Genomic DNA, 18,122 nt, shown 5'->3' with positions numbered 1-18,122 from the left:
ACTTTGAGTACACTACTAGTTTACCTCTATGTTTGAAGTTTGTACTGCAATTATACTAAAAGTGAACTTCTAGGTATACTGATAGTTTACTAATTAAATACTTTGTACACTTTGAAATATAGTCTCAGTAAACTACTAGTTTAGTAGTTTCATACTGCAAGTATACTCATAAGTTTTCTTTAAGTGAACTTTACATCATAGGCTAAGTATTCTACTATGTCCCTATTTAGGTTTTAATTTGTATATATTTTGTTATATGAATATCTGAACATACAAAACATCCAAAGAAAGAACAGGGTATCTGCTTGTAAACAAACACATTTTATTCAAGCTTCATGCATTCTTTTGAACACTTTAATGTGGGTAAGTTTCATTAAAAATAAAGAAATAACATTTTGAACAAAAAGCTGAAAAAAAGACTATGAATTGGATTCAGAATGATAATCAAAACGTAGATGGAGTCGATCAACACCCCAAAGCTTGACTGTAATTATTACCTCTTCATAGGTCAACATTTTATTCCATAACGTTACAGTTTTGATGCTGTTTCATGTCAGATGATCATGTTAGATTACATGTGTTAGTATCGGTTGTTTCTTTTTCTTCTTCACTTGTATTTTCTTGGAAATTCTGTACAGAAGATGTGTACTAGCGCCTTCTACCGTATAACAATGAAAACATGGATTCTAGGAGCACAAGTATACAGTAGGTCAAATATATTTAGACTTTTTGTAAGTATAAGTCAAGTATACTTAAATGTCATTCTAAGTTTATTTCTGAGGAGTACATAAAAAGTAAACTAAAAGCATACTTTCCTATTTTTAGTTTAAAAGAAGTATACTAATAGCACACTTGAATAAACTTCTTTTTCATAAGGGTAGATAGATAGATAGATAGATAGATAGATAGATAGATAGATAGATAGATAGATAGATAGATAGATAGATAGATAGATAGATAGATAGATAGATAGATAGATAGATAGATAAGTCCTTCATCATTCCATTCTGAGTGTCCATGACTCAGTTTTGCCCCCTGGATTGCGCTGCTCCAAGAGAACAACACAGATCCTGTAGACCTCCAGCAAAACAATGAGGATGTTCTTGCATGTGAAGAACACCATCTTCTGGCTCAGAACCCTCTCACTTATCATGAGGTACAGACGGTAAATCAGAAATGGTCCATCCTGCAGACCCACCGTTAGCAGAAGGCTCCAGACTTCACTAGAGCAGCAGGACATGGTCCAGCCAGCTCGCCCAGGCTTTGCAGGCTCTGACTGACCTTCCTCTTGGACTTTGGGACGGCTGGTTTGGGTAAGAACAAGAGGAAACTGCATCAAGGCCCAGGAGAACAAACTTAGCCCAACAATGATCACAGACCGATTGGTTTTCACTTGTGAATCCCTAAACGTCTCAAAGATGTCCAGGAAATAATCTCCAAGCCCCAAATAAACCATGAGGAGCTGGGATAGCTGGTCACATGACATGTCACCCTTCGGCATCAGCCAGCGGCCCAGAAACAAAACGATCAACATGGTCTGCTCCAGAGCCCTCACACAGTTCGCAGGATCAGGTTCTGCACACCCCTGTCTCACACACACACAAATAGGCAAATCACCATGGTAACAGAGCAGACAGTGAGAGCACACAGCAAGACTGTGATAATTTGAATGGATGAATCAAAATTGTTATTAAGATGTTATTGTAATACCAGATTAAAAAGGTTCAAACAGTTTATAAGGAAAAATGATTGCTTTGACTAATTGGACTGCCTCAACAAAAGATCCACTGGAGGATTAACTTAATGAAAGAGGACAACTGAGATGATATGGTTTCATAAAAGCTTTTCAGTAAAGTCACTTATTAGCTTTTGCAGCATATTCTTACAAAACACCCAGCTTTCCACCCACACAAAGTCACAACAAAAAAACAATTATCACAGTCATCAGTATTTAAAAATATTCTGATTATTCCAATACAAAGCTGACAGAAGGATATGGAGGTAAAGTCTAAACCTTTAAAAACCTCAGACAGGATCAACAGCATTTCATGTAACTATATAAAAACACTGGAACTTGGCTATAAACTTAAGATGTTACAAATACTTTGCAATTCCAAAAATACTTTTTACAAGTGTTTCTAGCAGTTTTTCTTAAGATTGTTCAATAGAAAAAATTACTTTAAGAACTAAAATTTGTGGAAAAGTATTTAATCCATTTATTGGGTTATTTTGAATATTAAGCATTGCAGCATAGATGTTTATGATGGATACATTTTTCAATAAATGTATTGTTAAGATTTACCAGTGTTTAAGTAGAATTTGTTGTATTAGACAACTTCATTACTTGGCTATTATATAATCAAATATTAAAGCCTGTCATTTTATTCTTAAGACAAAAATTAAGACGAACTTAAGAATATATTTTAGAACTTAATTTAAAAAACAAAGAAATTTCTTAAATATTTGTTTCTTTAAAAGATTATAATCTGGTTCAATTATTTTTTTTAGAAAGTTATTGGACATACTTCAATATTTTTAGAGTCAAATTTTGTAATACAGACTTGAATCTTTCCTGAATCCTTCCCTACAGGTCCTGATAACTGTTGCAGACAATAAGGTGTTATCCACCTTATTTTTCAACGCAAAAGTATGCCGTTTTTTGTGAATGTGTGAGACTTCCAGTTCATTAGCCGCTGTAGGGAAATAACAAGAAGAATAACAGAGTGCAGTAAACGATAAAACTGTTTGCACTACAAACCAGTGTGTTCATAGTTAAAATAACACATTAAAATTGTAACGTAAGACACACCAATTTGTAATATCAAGCAGCAAAACGAGCTGTTTTCAGCAGACACATGAAATTTACAAATGGGCGGCCATCTCTTACGAGAAAAATAAGGTGGACAGGATAACCGGCATGTTCGTGCTGCTGTGATTATAAGTGTTGGTGCTTTTGTACAAGGCCCACAGGTCAAAGGTGAAACTGAATTCTTTACCACTTTACCAGATTGGACTGTAGGAGGCTCAGTTCCAGGAACCAGACCGAGGGAATCACAGTGCTCAGATATAGAAACACCATAGGTGAGAACCTGCAGAAGAGTGGATGATCACATTTATGGATGGATGGATGGATGGATGAGCATGCCTATTCTTTACTTTCTACTAAAGCCACCAAACAGTTGTATGTGTGTCAGATTCTTCTGATTGGGTGTTAAAGCTGGGTCACACCACAGAGTCCGTTGCTGCAGGCACACCACCCCAAAGCAGACTGCAAATTACTCCCATTAGCTATGCAAATCCCCACTGACACAGGCAAGCCTCTCTAAAGAGCACAGAGACTTCAAAGTGTAGTGTGCAGGAGAAAGATAGTATGCATAGAAAAGTAGCACGGCAGAGAAGGAGAAATAGAAAGGTTCAGATGGAAAACATGGTAAAGCGAAGAGGTTGATGAGAAAGACAGAGGTAAGAAGGATCTCAGCAGGTCATCCTACCACATCAATTTCAATGTACATTCCCATATCAAACTCAAACTAAATGCATAAATTAACCAAAAACAGAATCAAGTCTGACTGAATGTGATAATGTGCTGCTCTGTGTGAATGCAAAGTTTGTTTTTTTCTTTGTCGAGAGAAGGGGTTATTATTATCACCCGTCCACGCAAGACAGACTGAAGTGCCAAGCTAGAAGAAACCAGTGTAACTTCCCACATTCTCGTTAGTGTTAATCATTATTTAGGCACCCTGCTTCTGAGCCCTGTGTCTTTTTGTACTAGAACATTTGGAATAACTCAGTAAATTTATTTTAAAAAAGGAATAACGGATTCTCCTTTTTCTGAGACTGTCAAGACAGTTGAGAAAACTATTTTTGCCAAACACATCATGTCCTAGTGAAAAGAGTCACCAAAAAGGGAAAAATCTGTCATTGTTTACTCACCCACGTGTTGTTCCAAATTACCATGATTTTTTTTTTTATTTTTATTTTTTCTTTCACAAAACATAACATTACAATTATATAACTAAACAATTCATTGATAAATAAAAGATATCTTATATATAACAATACATAATGTGGCTGGTCTGATCAGGTCAGAGACCTCAAAAGTGTGTAATGACATTATGTCTTTATAAATTGATTGCCTTGCTTTTAATCTTCATTTTTAAACTACATGTTACGCTATTGTTCAAAAGTGTGAGGTCAGTAAACATTTTGTTTGTTATTTGAAAAAAACAATTCATACTTTTACTCAGCAAAGATTCAGTGAATTGATTAAAAGTGACAGTATAGAAATTTATAATTTTACAAAAGATGTCTACTTAAAAATGCTGTTCATTTAAACTTACTATTCATTAAAGAATCCTGAAATATAATGTATCATGGTTTCCACAAAAGTAAGCAGCAAAAAGGTTTTCAACATTGATAATAATTATGTTTCTTGAGCATCAAATAAGCATTTTAGAATTATTTTTGAAGGATTGTGTGCTGAAAATTCAGCTTTGCCATCACAGTAATAAATTAAAATATATTAAAATAGAAAACAGCTGTTTTGTTTTAATTGTAATAATATTTCACAACAGTACAGTTTTTATTTTATTTTTGATCAAATTAATGCAGCATTGATGAGCATAAAAGGCTTCTTCCAAAACCATTAAAAAATCTATACATATACATACATACATATATAAATTCTATTTACTTTTTTTTTACTATTTTATTTAACAAATTCATTTACAGCACTATGCACCAATATTTATGTAAAATTTTGCAATAATTTCAGTGAGATCACTGTCAGTATATTTATGTCATTCATAGGATTATAGCATAACCTCACCATTTCCATTCAGCATTGCGTGTGTATTTGATAGTGATGGCCATCTCCACCCCCAGCAGTGTCACCCCCATCAGCAGAAGCCAATAGGAGGTTTTGCCAGTCACCACCACTACACGCCACACTATCAGGAGGCCATGCACCGCAAACAGGATGCGACTCAGAAGAGCCAATAAGATGTTCAGAACCCGGCACATTGTTCAATCAACGCAGTCTGAACCAGACAGACAGAACTGAAGGGCAAAGAAAAAAGGGTTTTCTTATATATATATATATAATGCTTTTGTTCTTGTATACAAATGAAATAAAATACTAAACATGCATGTGCCTCTAAAAACATACCGTTTATGTTTTCAAAGGAACAGTTTGAATTATTTATTCATTGATAAGTTAATCATTGGATAAAGTTCATAAAGTAATGCAAAAAATTATGTGGTCTTATTTAATAAATCAATAAATAAAATACATATCTGATAGTCTCCTGTGAAAAATTAAAATTTGATAAACAAATGCTTAATATTATACAAGTACTCAAAGACATTTCCACAAAGACAACTTACTTAAGATTTCCTTAAATCTCAATGCAACAGTATAAAATTATACCAGACTTACTTTCAGTGGGTTCAGCCAAAGGATTCAGATTCAAATACTCAAGTGACTGTTATAAAATATATCCCACATGTTTTCATAGATTTACAAAAAAAAAAGCTTCTACCATACCCACAACCCTCTGTCTGCCCCTAAGTCGGAGACAGTCCTTTTTAACTGCAAACACAACTTATCCCCCCTGAGGTTTCAAGGACTGCTTCTGGATATGAATGGGTGTGTGTGTGTCTTGTATAGATAAAAAGCAGCCTTTTGGGAAAGAGTAGGATGGAGTGTGTGTGTGCCTGAATTTTTTTTTTTTTTTTTTTTTTTTTGTGTTTGTGTGCATTTGAGGTTATTGTGACTGAACATGTCACAGATAACACTTCCTGCTGCTGTATGATCATCCATTATGATGTTATCCTTAAGGACCCCAAGAACAAAGTTATCTGCAATGAGGAGCCAGTCTTTCAGACGGCATTTTCAGACACATTTTACACATACACACCCTGATTCCACCATGCCACAGTAGTACCACCCAACATGGGCGTGATAAGACACTAGAAAAACATAGGCAATGCAACCTTTACAGTGGACATGGGATCATATGCTATTAATAATAGTATTCAGAATCGGTTCTTGTGATTTTTGTTACAAGTTTTCAGACATGACAAAAAAAAATTAAAACAAATTAATCTACACTGAAACAAATCTCGGTTTTGTAATGTTTTGAAGGCTATACTGTTTATGTACTTATTTGATGGTCACAAAGTAAGTTTCAAATCAAATGTACTACCTATTGTATCTTACAGTATGCATGGATTTATCCACATTTTGAATGACTGAGTAAATGATTCAGTGTCTCTCTCATTAGGACAGTGACTTGTTTTGACAATGAATGAATCAGAGTTTAACCATTTGTTTACAAATCAGTTGAATGAATGGTTCAAATGACTCACTCAAAACTTCACATTCTGGTGAAAGAACGTGCAGAAAGATTCACCAGAAAATCCCCACCACTATTGACTGATTCTATATCAGCACTCTGATGAATAAACACATATTATCATAATGAAATTACATAATTATGAAATGTTACAAATCATATGAAATCACTGTACTGCTGAATACCATGAAACATAGCTACTACTAGTGTATTCCAATTCCCGTAGGCTTTATTCTTTTTAATGAATCACAAAAATGCAGCAGAACCACTGATCTACACTAGAAAACATTTGTATAGTTCAGTGAGCATAACCGTCCAGTCCCTATGAGCAAATTCTCTGTAGTGAATCAAAAAATGTAGCATAGTATGATTCCTGGGTGAATGATTCTTATGAGCTGGGTCTTTCTAGTGAATCGGAGCTGTCTCTGAATTAACTTGACTCAAGGTTATTACTTTTACATCATGTCCAACTCAAAATGAACCAAAAACTGTGCTGTATGTTTAGCAAGTTGTGCTTGAGAGGCTCGTGACACAAAGCAGAATTGTAACTTCTAGAAATAACTAATAAAAAATAAAACACAACATTACATTAAAATCAAAATAATACACATCAAAAAATAACAATAATAATAAATTACATTAAAGGGGTCATATGATGCTGCTAAAAAGAACATTATTTTGTGTATTTGGTGTAATGCAATGTGTTTATACAAAAAACATTATTTTCCATTTAATGTACATTACTGTTTTTCCTCTGTGCCCCGCCTTTCTGAAACGCGTTGATTTTTACGAAACTCATTGTTCTGAAAAAGCTAGGTGTGCTATGATTGGCCAGCTATCCAGTGCGTTGTGATTGGCCGAATGTCTCAAGCGTGTGACGGAAATGTTACACCCATTAACATACTATGCCTTCTCTCCCAGGTCAGCAGCAAGAGACTCAGTCCAGCTGCTCTCATCATCGGTTCTCTTTCAGCAGTTCAGTCAATGTACTGTTAGGAGTGAATGACTCAGAATAATGGTTTATTTCGCTTAAGAGGGAGTGTAAGGCACGTTTATAAACCTAATAACATAACTAATTTGTGGATTAGTGCCTACTGGAGACGTTATTTTTTCAGATTATTTTTCACTAAGAAGATCCGGTTAAATAGAAAGATTCGTTCGTGATCCGGACATCACTAGACGAGAAAAAACCAATAAACTCATTACAAACAAGGCATTTGTTGCATCCAGTGGGGACATAATTACTGATTATAATGACTTATACTGTATTTTTACACATTGCATTGCGTATCGCGCTGCGTAAACATAAAACCATGTCTGCATTTGTGATCTGAGAAACAACAAGCCTACTCTACTTCTCAAAAATCGCATTTGAATCATCATTGGCAAATTATTTAAATATAAAAGACGTACCTACAGGCTGTGAGTCAGAAGCGCCAGACTGTCCTTGCAAAGTTTGAACTGCCCAACTTTGTAGAAACAGCCGTTGAGCCACAGACGCACTCCAGGTTACTGGTTCAGGAAACAGTCCTTATCCTCCATAAAATGCGCAGCACACATCTGAATATTTGGGTTGGACTTTTCTGGAACAGTGTTGAAATACAACTTAACCACTGACTTCTAGTCGTGTCCTCTTTTGGAAGGCCAAACAAAGTAGTTTCGCTTTCACAACGAAACACACAGCGATTCCACAACAAGGCAGCGGTGGCAACAGAGAGAATAAAAGTTACGCCTTCTTCCTTTGCGTGAACATTTGGGCGGCATTATGCAAATCTTCCCACATAGTGACGTAGAGATGTGGGGGCATGTTAGGACGAGCCGTTTTAGCGGGGAGGGTGTGGTATAAAGAATATCTCTTTGGATTTGAGATTTTAGTCTTTGCAACTTTACAAATATTCTTTATGCACCAAGAGCTTGTAACACTCCAAAGAGAAAGGAAAAATTTAAATTGCATCATAGAGGTGCTGGTCATATAATTAGAATATCATCAAAAAGTTGATTTATTTCACTAATTCCATTCAAAAAGTGAAACTTGTATATTATATTTATTCATTACACACAGACTGATATATTTCAAATTTTTTATTTCTTTTAATTTTGATGATTATAATTGACAACTAAGGAAAATGTTAAAGATCCCTTTAACATTTCAGAGTTCTTCACATTATATAATAGTGTCAGTGACATCTATGTGTGACTGTATATGGTGCCACCTGCAGGAATGATATTGAGTAGCCCATTTATTTACAATAAATCTAGAGAGTGGCACACTAAATCAGAAGTGAACATTTGTTTAGGGAGGACAGGCTGTCAGAGGGGAATTCAGGTGAAGACAAACTGTGTTTGTGGATGGAATGAGTAGCCCATTTATTTTGGTCATTAAGAAATCCATCCCTACTCCTTGCTAGGCCCATCAACCTCACTACCCACTGCTATTTATGGACCCTCTCAGAGTGCTTCTGTCATTCTCCTTCATGAAATCATCAGCATTTTCATGAGGGGAGAGGATGAGAAAATGCCTACACTTTCAGATCTCTCAGGGGAGAGCGGATATCTGTGAATGATAGCTTTTGATGAAATGGTCCATCAACACTCAGTTGCCTTTATAGTCTCCTCAGCAGAGGCTGTCTATGATGTAGGATGCTGTCAGTGTCTTTATATAAGCGATAACGCATCAGACGTTAATGTACAAGATTGTATGTATACACAGAACACCCAAAGAAACACAGCCAACAATGGTTAACAATGATGGAAACAGATTAAGCCTTACAATATAATTTTTCCAGTGCTTAACCCACCCTAACTTGATCAAAAAGTAACAGTAAAGACATTTATAATGTTACAAAAGCTTTCTTTTTCAGCTAAATGCTGTTCTTTTGAACTTTCTATTCATCAAAGAATACTGAAAAAAATCGTACAAAACAGTTTTTGACATTGATAATAATAACAATAAATGCTCCTTGAGCTGCAAATCAGCATATCTGAGGGTTGGTCCCCCTAAAATTATGATTAACAATGTTTCATACTTTAAATAATTGTGTAAGTAGTTAAACAACACAAACGGAGCAAAAATGCGTTTAAGTTTAGAAAGATTTTAGTCCCCCCTCCCTTACCTCACAGTGTTTTGGTCCAAATGCCTGCTTTGCTCTTTTACATCACCTGCACACAAACACACACACACACACACACACACACACACACACACACCTCCTGTGAGAGAGACGTCAATAGTTGCGGACCTCCAGTAAGTAAGGCTGTCAAATTCAATGGCTATTTTATTCACTTAAACATCGGATGCGGTAATTATTTTCTCTTTAATACATGATGCCAAAGTATTTTTCGATGAGTCCGCTATGTTAGTAATAATACATTACCTGCTTGACGGAAAGGGTTGCTAGGTGTTCACAACAAAACCCGCCCAATTACTACTCAAAACTATACCAAATTAACCGCGTTTCGAGGGATAAAATTAGTGGTTGACTGATATATCGCCAATGCTTCAAATATCAGCATCGGCTGATAAATTTTTGTGCTTGGCCGATGTGTTCGAGGCGGGACCTTTATTTTGACGGCGCTGAGAATGGCAGCGCCTGAACCACTGATCTATAATATAGATGAGCGATCCAGTCATATATAGATCAGTGGCCTGAACACACAGTGCTCACATTCTCTCTCTTGTTCGCTGTCATAGTTAATTAAAGAGCAGGTCATATGGTATTTTAAAGTGTCCTAATATTGTGTTGGAGTCCCATACAACAGGTTTAAATGCATCTAAGGTCAGAAAACATTGTAATTTTCTCAAAATATACATTTAATATTAGAGTCATTTGCCAATGATTTCGAAACAAGCAAGTTCGGAGCAAACCCCTCCCTTCCATAAGCCTACTCTGCTCTGATTGGTCAGCTGGCCAAGCCTGTTGTGATTGGCACAGAGAGGAGTCCTTGAGCCAGACAGTTAGCCTGCCCTACCATTGACAAAGCAACTTTACATAAAAAGATAATGAAGTGCTGCAATCCGTTCTTATAATAATGACTTAAAATACAAAAACTTATGCAAGCGAATCGTGCCCACAGCTAAAGTTTAACTGCTAAACTGTGAACACTTGGTGGATACGTTAGCTGAGTGCTAACGTGACTAACTGATGAAACAATACAGTTTGTAAACCAAAATATGTCTACTGTAATGTTTGTCTTAACTTTTAATCAGAACGCAGAACAGTTGTATCACAGGAGCACCAGCCTAACTCGCTCGTCTCTCCCGCATTAACCCTATAATTACCGGTGCAGCACAATAAACAACAATTTCACAATGATTATAAAGTCTGTGTGCTATACTACATTCTTTAATTATTAAACAAAGTGATTAGAACAACATCAGTATACAATAATCAATACATTCTTAGGAAATAGTAGGTTCACAGTGAATTATCAGACCTACTTCAGTTAAGCCCCTTTCACACTGCACGTTGGACCCGGAAAATTGCCGGATCACCTTCTGTGTGAAAGCAAACACGTCCCGGGATTGATCCTGGGTTGGGGACCCAGTAAAGCCCCTTTCACACTGCAATTCCGGAAAATACACAGGTAATGTGTTCCGGCAATTGTTCCCGGGTCGCTAGATTTTGCACTTTCACACTGCCAGTGATTACCCGGAATATGTGCGCACGTTCACACACAACCCGTAAAGGTCCCGTGAAGACACGTGACATCAGGGTGTGACGTGTAATGTACGAGTCGAAAACGCCAGGCACGTTAACTTTCACTTAAGCTGGTGAACGATCTCAGCTTCAGCACGGAAAGTGAGGAACTAACTGATCTCTGCTTCATTACAGTTTGCACATATTTGTTTCATCACGAACGTTGATCTTCATTCAAAACACTCGCTAAAAGTTAACGACCAAATGGATGTTTATACAAGTTTATAAATCTGCCTTCAAAACATGCTAAAAGAGTCGTGCGTCATCACTACAACACACCCTTTACGGCATTAGATCTGGCTTTTGTTCACACAGCGCTCGTTCCGGGACTGAACCCGGCAATGTTACTAGGTCCCCGACCCGGGACCAATCCCGGAATCAATCCCGGGACGTGTTTGCTTTCACACAGAAGGCGACCCAGCAATGTTCAGGCAATTTTCCGGGTCAGACGTACAGTGTGAAAGGGGCTTAACATTGCCGGGTTCAGTCCCAGAACGAGCGCTGTGAGAACAAAAGCCAGAACTAATGTCGTGTCATAGTGATGACGCACGTTATCGCGCGACTCTTTTAGCGTGTTTTGAAGGCAGATTTATAAACTTTTATAAACATCCATTTGGTCGTTAACTTTTAAATGCAGCATTATGTAGAAAATATGAGCAGAGTTCTCCGCATGAAAGACCCGCGATTGGCAGATCAACAAGCTGTTACTTTTCTCTCCAGTACGGTAGGAAGTTAAATTAAATTAAATGTGGAGAATGTTAACTGTAACGAGATGATAGGCAGGCCATTATACAGTGCGTGTAACAGGTGCGACAGAGCGGCCCTGCAATTGTGTGACGTGATAGTATGTCCCAAAGCTTGCCTACTATTCTACTACACACTCAAAAGTGTGTACTTTTTCTTCACCAAAAGAGTACATACTTTAAGGGCGTAGGATAAGTAGGCACACTGAGATGTAGGGTCTGTTCGTATTTCGCAGGCAGGTGGGGATTATGCAAATGTGTTACCCAGTGACGCATACTGGTAACAGGCAAAAGATTCGAAAATATAACGACTCGTTAAGGAGATTCAGAACCAGCTCTCTCTTTTGAGAGACAATATCTTTATTTATCATGCACTTTTTTGATTAACAACATTGCAGATTGTTTTCATTTAAGGATAGCTACATTATAAACTGCAAAAGAGATGAAAATTTTTTTCAAAAACCATATGACCTGCTCTTTAACAGTTCTTTCTGTCTGCTATCGGCCACCCTACTTTCCAAGATATCGGCATCGGCTGTCAAAAAAAACAAAATCGGTCAACCACTAGATAAAATACACGTTATTGGGGTCGCTTCAACCCATGGCGCAGACATGAAAAACAGCCTGCGGCAACAGTGATAAAGTAGCCCAATTCCACGGGAAAACCGCAGACTTGGCAACACTGTGACGGAAAGTAATGCTAGTGATTGGAAATTCGGATCATTTTACTGACCCGGACCTTTGAGTCTCGTTCAGCAAAATAAATGAATCTTTGACATGAAGTTATTTTGTTCATGTCGTTCATTTTAGCTATATATATATATATATATATATATATATATATATATATATATATATATATATATATATATATATATATATATATAAAATTAAACATTGATCACACTACAAACTATACAAAACTATAATGGTATAAGAAACAGAAAAAAAATTATTAATTGTTTACCTGGGACTTTAGTCTATGGTTACCTCACCTCACCTCTTATATCTGACAAGTCTTCGGGTTGGAGTAGTTATTTCATCACGTTACAACCCTATAAACTTTACCAGTGCAGTCTGAGCCGGAAAGAGAATTGATTAGTTAATCTCTTGAGTCTTTGGGTTTGAGTCGTTCGTTCATCATGTAACAGCCACATAAACTAAACCTATGCAGTCAGAGCCGGAAAGAGAATTGATTAGTGAATCTCTCAAGTCTAGTTAAAGTTCTAACAGTTTATAAATGTGTAAATTTCTGTCATGATGGTTCTTTTCCATAACACTGAATGTGGTAACAAAGGTAATTAACTAAAAAGTTGGTTATTATATTATTATTAAGTCTTTTTCCCTCAGACTGCATAGGTTTAGATTATGAACGCTGTCACATGATGAACGAACAACTCAAAACCCTAGACTCAAAAGATGAACTAATCAATTCTCTTTCTGGCTCAGACTGCATAGGGTTTTTTTTTTTTTTTTTTCGTTTTTTCTCATAAATGCTTTATTGTCAACAAGTAGCATGTACAGTGCCATATCTCACTATATAACAAAACATTTCACATGTTCCAACAAGAAGGAACAAGGAAAAATAAAAGTAAATTAAAAAATGAAAAAAGAAGAAGAAAGGGTACATAAGCATCAGTTTACATACAAATATATTATACATATATTAACCTTTCCATAGGATTTTACAATGCAATTTTAATACAGAAAAATACACTTTGCAGGTCAGCGCCATTATTTATTATTTTTTATTTTTATTTTTTTATTATGTGAAAATGTCAAAGGTGGAGCATATATTAATTGTTTTAATTGCTTTACTATTTTTAGATTTTGACATCACATCTACATACATTTTAATCTCTTTTTCGAGCATCATAAAAAGAGGTTTGACTTTTGTAAACTTGCATTTATGAATGTGAAATTTACATAAAAATAAAATTTAATTTATAATAAAACCAACATCCTTTAAAGAGCGATCCTTGATATAATAACCAAAAATCACATGTTTATAAGATAAGCAAAATGTTTTTAAAATATTATCAGCAATAAAAACCTCCACATTATTCCAAAAACGCTGGGTATATTGACAGGACCAAAACAAATGAGAAATTATTTCAGTGGTGTATTCACAAAAAGAGCATTTTAAATCAATATTAATTTTAAATTTTTTGTAGAAATTTTTTTGTTGGATAAACTCTATGAATTCATTTATATGATATTTCCTTAATCTTATTTGTAAGGAGGAATTTTTGAGTCCAACTTACATTATTAAAGATATTAACATAAGGTGTAGAAATATTCTCTTTTAAAAGACAGAAAGTGCGGATGTACAGTACATACACTGCTTTTGAACAGCATATGTACACCTGCAGGAATGGCCCTAGTAAGCACCTTGAATTCTTTTAATGTAATAGGTATTTTGTATCTTGAGATAAAGTCTGTAAACATAAATAAAGTCCCTCTATTATTAAATAACTGATTTACTAATAACAACCCATTACTAAACCAATTGTGAAAAAATAAAGACTTAACATAAATAAAGACATCTGATTTTATCGTCTTTGATTATTTTAACTCCCAAATAAGTAACACTCTCTCTTACAGGAATATTACTAATTAGGATTCCAAACAATTCCCAACTGGGAGTAACTGACATTTGTTAATGTTGAGACGAAGACCTGAGGCTTTAGAAAAGGGCTTAAGACTCCATAATCATAAACAAACATTACATTCAAACTACAAAAACAAAACTCCAACATCAAAAAACCAACTTATTACCACTTCAGTATCATCAACAGTTATTCCTTAAAGGACTTTCTCTGATATGCAAATTTAGAAGTTCGGTAGCTATCAGAAACAGATATGGGGAAATTGGGCATCCCTGCCTGACTCCCCAATTCAGAGTAAATCTCGGAGAGGTACTGCGGCTGAGTTTGATAGAGCTATTGCAATTAGTATAAAGCATTTTAATAGATCTACAAAAGAAATCACCAAATCCCACCTTGTGAAGAGTCTGTAACAAAATTCATGCTCCAGGGAATCAAAGGCTTTATAATAGTACAAGTACAATACAAATTACTATAAAACAAAAATTTGAAATAATTTTAGGGTCCTCCACAATATTACCTTTGATCCTCAATTTTTCAATATGATTATTTTTAGCTTGTCGCCTCTCAAGTCTAAAAAAATAAGCAGAGCTCCTTTCACCCACTTCAAGCCATTTCCTTCGAGACCTAATAAAAGCTCCCTCAGCCTTTTGCTTGTAAATTTCCTCAAATGTAAGTTTCTGTTTCGTGAGTTCTATTTTATCGGATTCAGATAATTATTCTACTCTTTTAGATAATAAAGTAGATATTTTAACTAAAATTGTGTCCTCTTCAGCTTTCCTCTTTTTTGCATACTGGCTACAGTACTTCCTAAAAAAATCTGAATCTTATTTATATTTTTATATTTTATTTATCTATAATTTTAGAGCTGGAGCTTTAAGTTTCAATGAAGTCACTCGTTAATGCTTGCAGCTCAAGATTTATCCTATTATATTCAGCCATCTCTCTTATCAGTTTCATTATTTGCTTTTTCAGAGTTTCCTGTTTTCTCATCAACTTTATTATAGTTCTCAATTTGAAATTCATATTCTGCTGGTATTCCAGGTTTCTTCTCTGTCCGGCGGTGCCTCTCCACTTTCGCTTGTTTTTTGACAGTTCTTTAACGATGAGATCACCAAAATCAATATTTATTTTATTTGCTTCATGACCTCTGTTTCTTATAGAAATTGGTCCACTAGGGAATTGATCAGAAAATTGCATATCCATATTATTTACCGGATTTCCTACAATATTAAAGATACAAAATGTATTAATACATTTTGTAGATGTTTGATTCATTGCCCTGCAACATTTCGGTGTACAGTTTTTCTGGAATAACCATTTTGAGAATATCAACTGGAAATTGATTTGGACTTATAATAACAAATTCTGTCACAAATAAATTTAGTGAAGTTTACCTTAAAATTATATGTATAATTAATCCAACTAGCAGTTTCTCAAGTGATACAGAGCTGATCTCTCTGAATTTTGCATTTTTTGTGGAATGGATGTAGAGACTGTTTTGCATCTTTTTTTCGAATGTATGTATGTTAAATTTTTCTGGATTGATGTTGAATATTTATTTACTATGTTGAGTGGATCTAAAATTAATATATAAAAAAGATATGTTTATTTTATTTTGATAAAAAAAAGATATGGATAAGATTCACATAAATCTTCTAATATTATTAGGTAAGTTTTACACAAATGTAAATGGTCAGAAAGGTAGCACAGTATCTCCCACTTCAAAGCTGATTTGAGGATTTACTTTGAAACTCTTCAAGGTCTTTCAAATCGGAAAGCAACCAGAACTATGGACACACTCAAAGAACTAAACTCCTCTTTTCTATTGTGATAATTGTTGTATACCCTCTTATTTTTCTTTCTTTCTTTTTGTTTGTTTTGTTTTATTTTTGTTCTTCCAGAAGATGTGAACACCATGTTGTTTATACTTTGGAATGTTAATTGTTCAACATATAAAAAAAAAAAAAAAGTCTCTGAGATGTGCTAGTTTTGTGAGTTTGTTAAGAGCAAAAGAAGCAAAGTTTCTATACTTTAGCAAAGGAAAACCAGTCTCCTCTTGGCTTATATCAAAATCAAATCCTCGGTTTGTACTTCTAATTCATGACTGGTGTTTTGTTCTTTCTTCACATTCATCACTAATCACACAACACCAGAACTGCTTCAGTGTATGACAGTCAGCGGAAGTGAGAGTAAAGTGTTTATTACATTTGAAATATGGATATTTTTCTTACAAAAACACATGGATTCGCTACGGGGCCTTTATTCATCCCCCGGAGCTGTCTGCGGCACGGTTTATTATGAATGCGCGACTTTTATTTGACGACATGTGGACTGTTCAACTGCAACACCCACTAACTACAATTGTTACAGGGCTGACGAGACGTGAGACGTGCAGATCCATATGCAAGGCTTTATTAAGAGACGTGGTCATAAACAGGCATGGGCAAAACAATGGCAATCAGGTAAAACACAGGTAAAACAAAGAGCAATCCTAGAACAAGCGTGGGTCTTCGATCGGTAAACAGAAGGGCAGTGACAAGAGGGGTAATCCAGTGATACGAGCAATAGTCCCGGCGAGGTGCAAACACGGTCCAAAACAGAAGACAAAGGGTTAATCCAATAAACAGAGGCAGAAGGTCACTAAACAAACTAAGATTAAACTAGAAGTGACTCCGTAAAGTAGCTATCTCTTGGAGAGTGATAAGCGCTAAACAATACTCGGCAGTTTGAAAGTGATCTGAGTGAGTGTTATATAGTGTATGTGTGATTGGTTTCAGCTGTTTGTGTGAAATCAGTGCATTCAGCTGTGTGTGCGTAATCAGTGCAATGGATGATGGGAACTGTAGTCCAGGGTGAAGTGCAACAGTGGGTGTGGTGCAAGAGTCCATGTAGTGAGCGAGTAACCTCTGGTGGTGAGTGAACGGAAGTTCATAGACCATGAGTCGACGGTGAGTAAAACACAAGCTAATTTTCATTTGTGAGTGAACTAACCCTTTAAATAAAAAAATATATATACAGTTACAAAATACAAAATATATTACTGTTTTTGATGTATTTTGAATCAGACTTATTTTAAAAACATTTTAAAATCTTTTACATTTGAACGGTAGTATAATTAAAACATTTATATATACAGTGACCCCAAAAAAACTACTTGGACATTAAAGTGAGACTTAAAATATTTAAACTGCTCTGCAACTGAAAAAAAATATGTATATCCCATTTAGTCCCAAGATAATTACATTTATATTAGGGCTGTCAAATGATTAATCACGATTAATCACATCCAAAATAAAAGTTTTGTTTACATAATATATGTATGTGTACAGGGTATATTTATTATGTATATATAAATACACACACTTAATTATATATTTAGAAAATATTTACATGTATATACATTTATATATTATATTCTTATATTTTATATTATATATAAATAATAAATAAATATATTTAATATATAAACATACACATATTCTTCTTAAATATATACATGCATGTGTGTGTATTTATATATACATAATAAATATACACAGTATACACACATAAATTATGTAAACAAAACTTTTATTTTGGATGTGATTAATCGTGATTAATCATTTGACAGCCCGTTTATTATATATATATATATATATATATATATTATATATATATATATATATTATATATATAGTAAAGTCTCACTACATTTGACACTATATTGAGCTTTTTGGG

The 18,122-nt window shown here is 34.9% G+C and overlaps 1 protein-coding gene across 1 annotated transcript; it reads right to left on the bottom strand.

Annotated features, from left to right (window-relative positions):
• Nucleotides 1-888: 888 nt before the first annotated feature.
• LOC109095002 (transmembrane protein 26) lies at nt 889-5,337 on the bottom strand. Its single transcript, XM_042763029.1, has 3 exons — nt 4,829-5,337; nt 3,005-3,089; nt 889-1,585 (listed from the first exon to the last, which is right to left on the bottom strand). The coding sequence occupies exons 1-3, from the start codon at nt 5,020-5,022 to the stop codon at nt 998-1,000; spliced, it is 867 nt and encodes a 288-aa protein (XP_042618963.1). The 5' UTR covers nt 5,023-5,337; the 3' UTR covers nt 889-997.
• Nucleotides 5,338-18,122: the final 12,785 nt, after the last annotated feature.

Source organism: Cyprinus carpio, chromosome A8 (assembly GCF_018340385.1).
Source record: "Cyprinus carpio isolate SPL01 chromosome A8, ASM1834038v1, whole genome shotgun sequence".
NCBI lineage: Eukaryota > Metazoa > Chordata > Actinopteri > Cypriniformes > Cyprinidae > Cyprinus > Cyprinus carpio.
The sequence above is the reverse complement of the archived record's forward strand: the minus strand, read 5'-3'. Positions and strand labels throughout refer to the sequence as shown.

What these genes read in the sequence shown, in the direction of transcription:
- LOC109095002 (XM_042763029.1), bottom strand. Translation starts at nt 5,022, where the DNA reads ATGTGCCGGGTTCTGAACATCTTATTGGCTCTTCTGAGTCGCATCCTG. An exon ending in CGCAATGCTGAATGGAAATG is followed by an intron (nt 3,090 to 4,828) that starts GTGAGGTTATGC and finishes ACTCTTCTGCAG; the next exon opens with GTTCTCACCTATGGTGTTTC. An exon ending in GCCTCCTACAGTCCAATCTG is followed by an intron (nt 1,586 to 3,004) that starts GTAAAGTGGTAA and finishes TGTGTGAGACAG; the next exon opens with GGGTGTGCAGAACCTGATCC.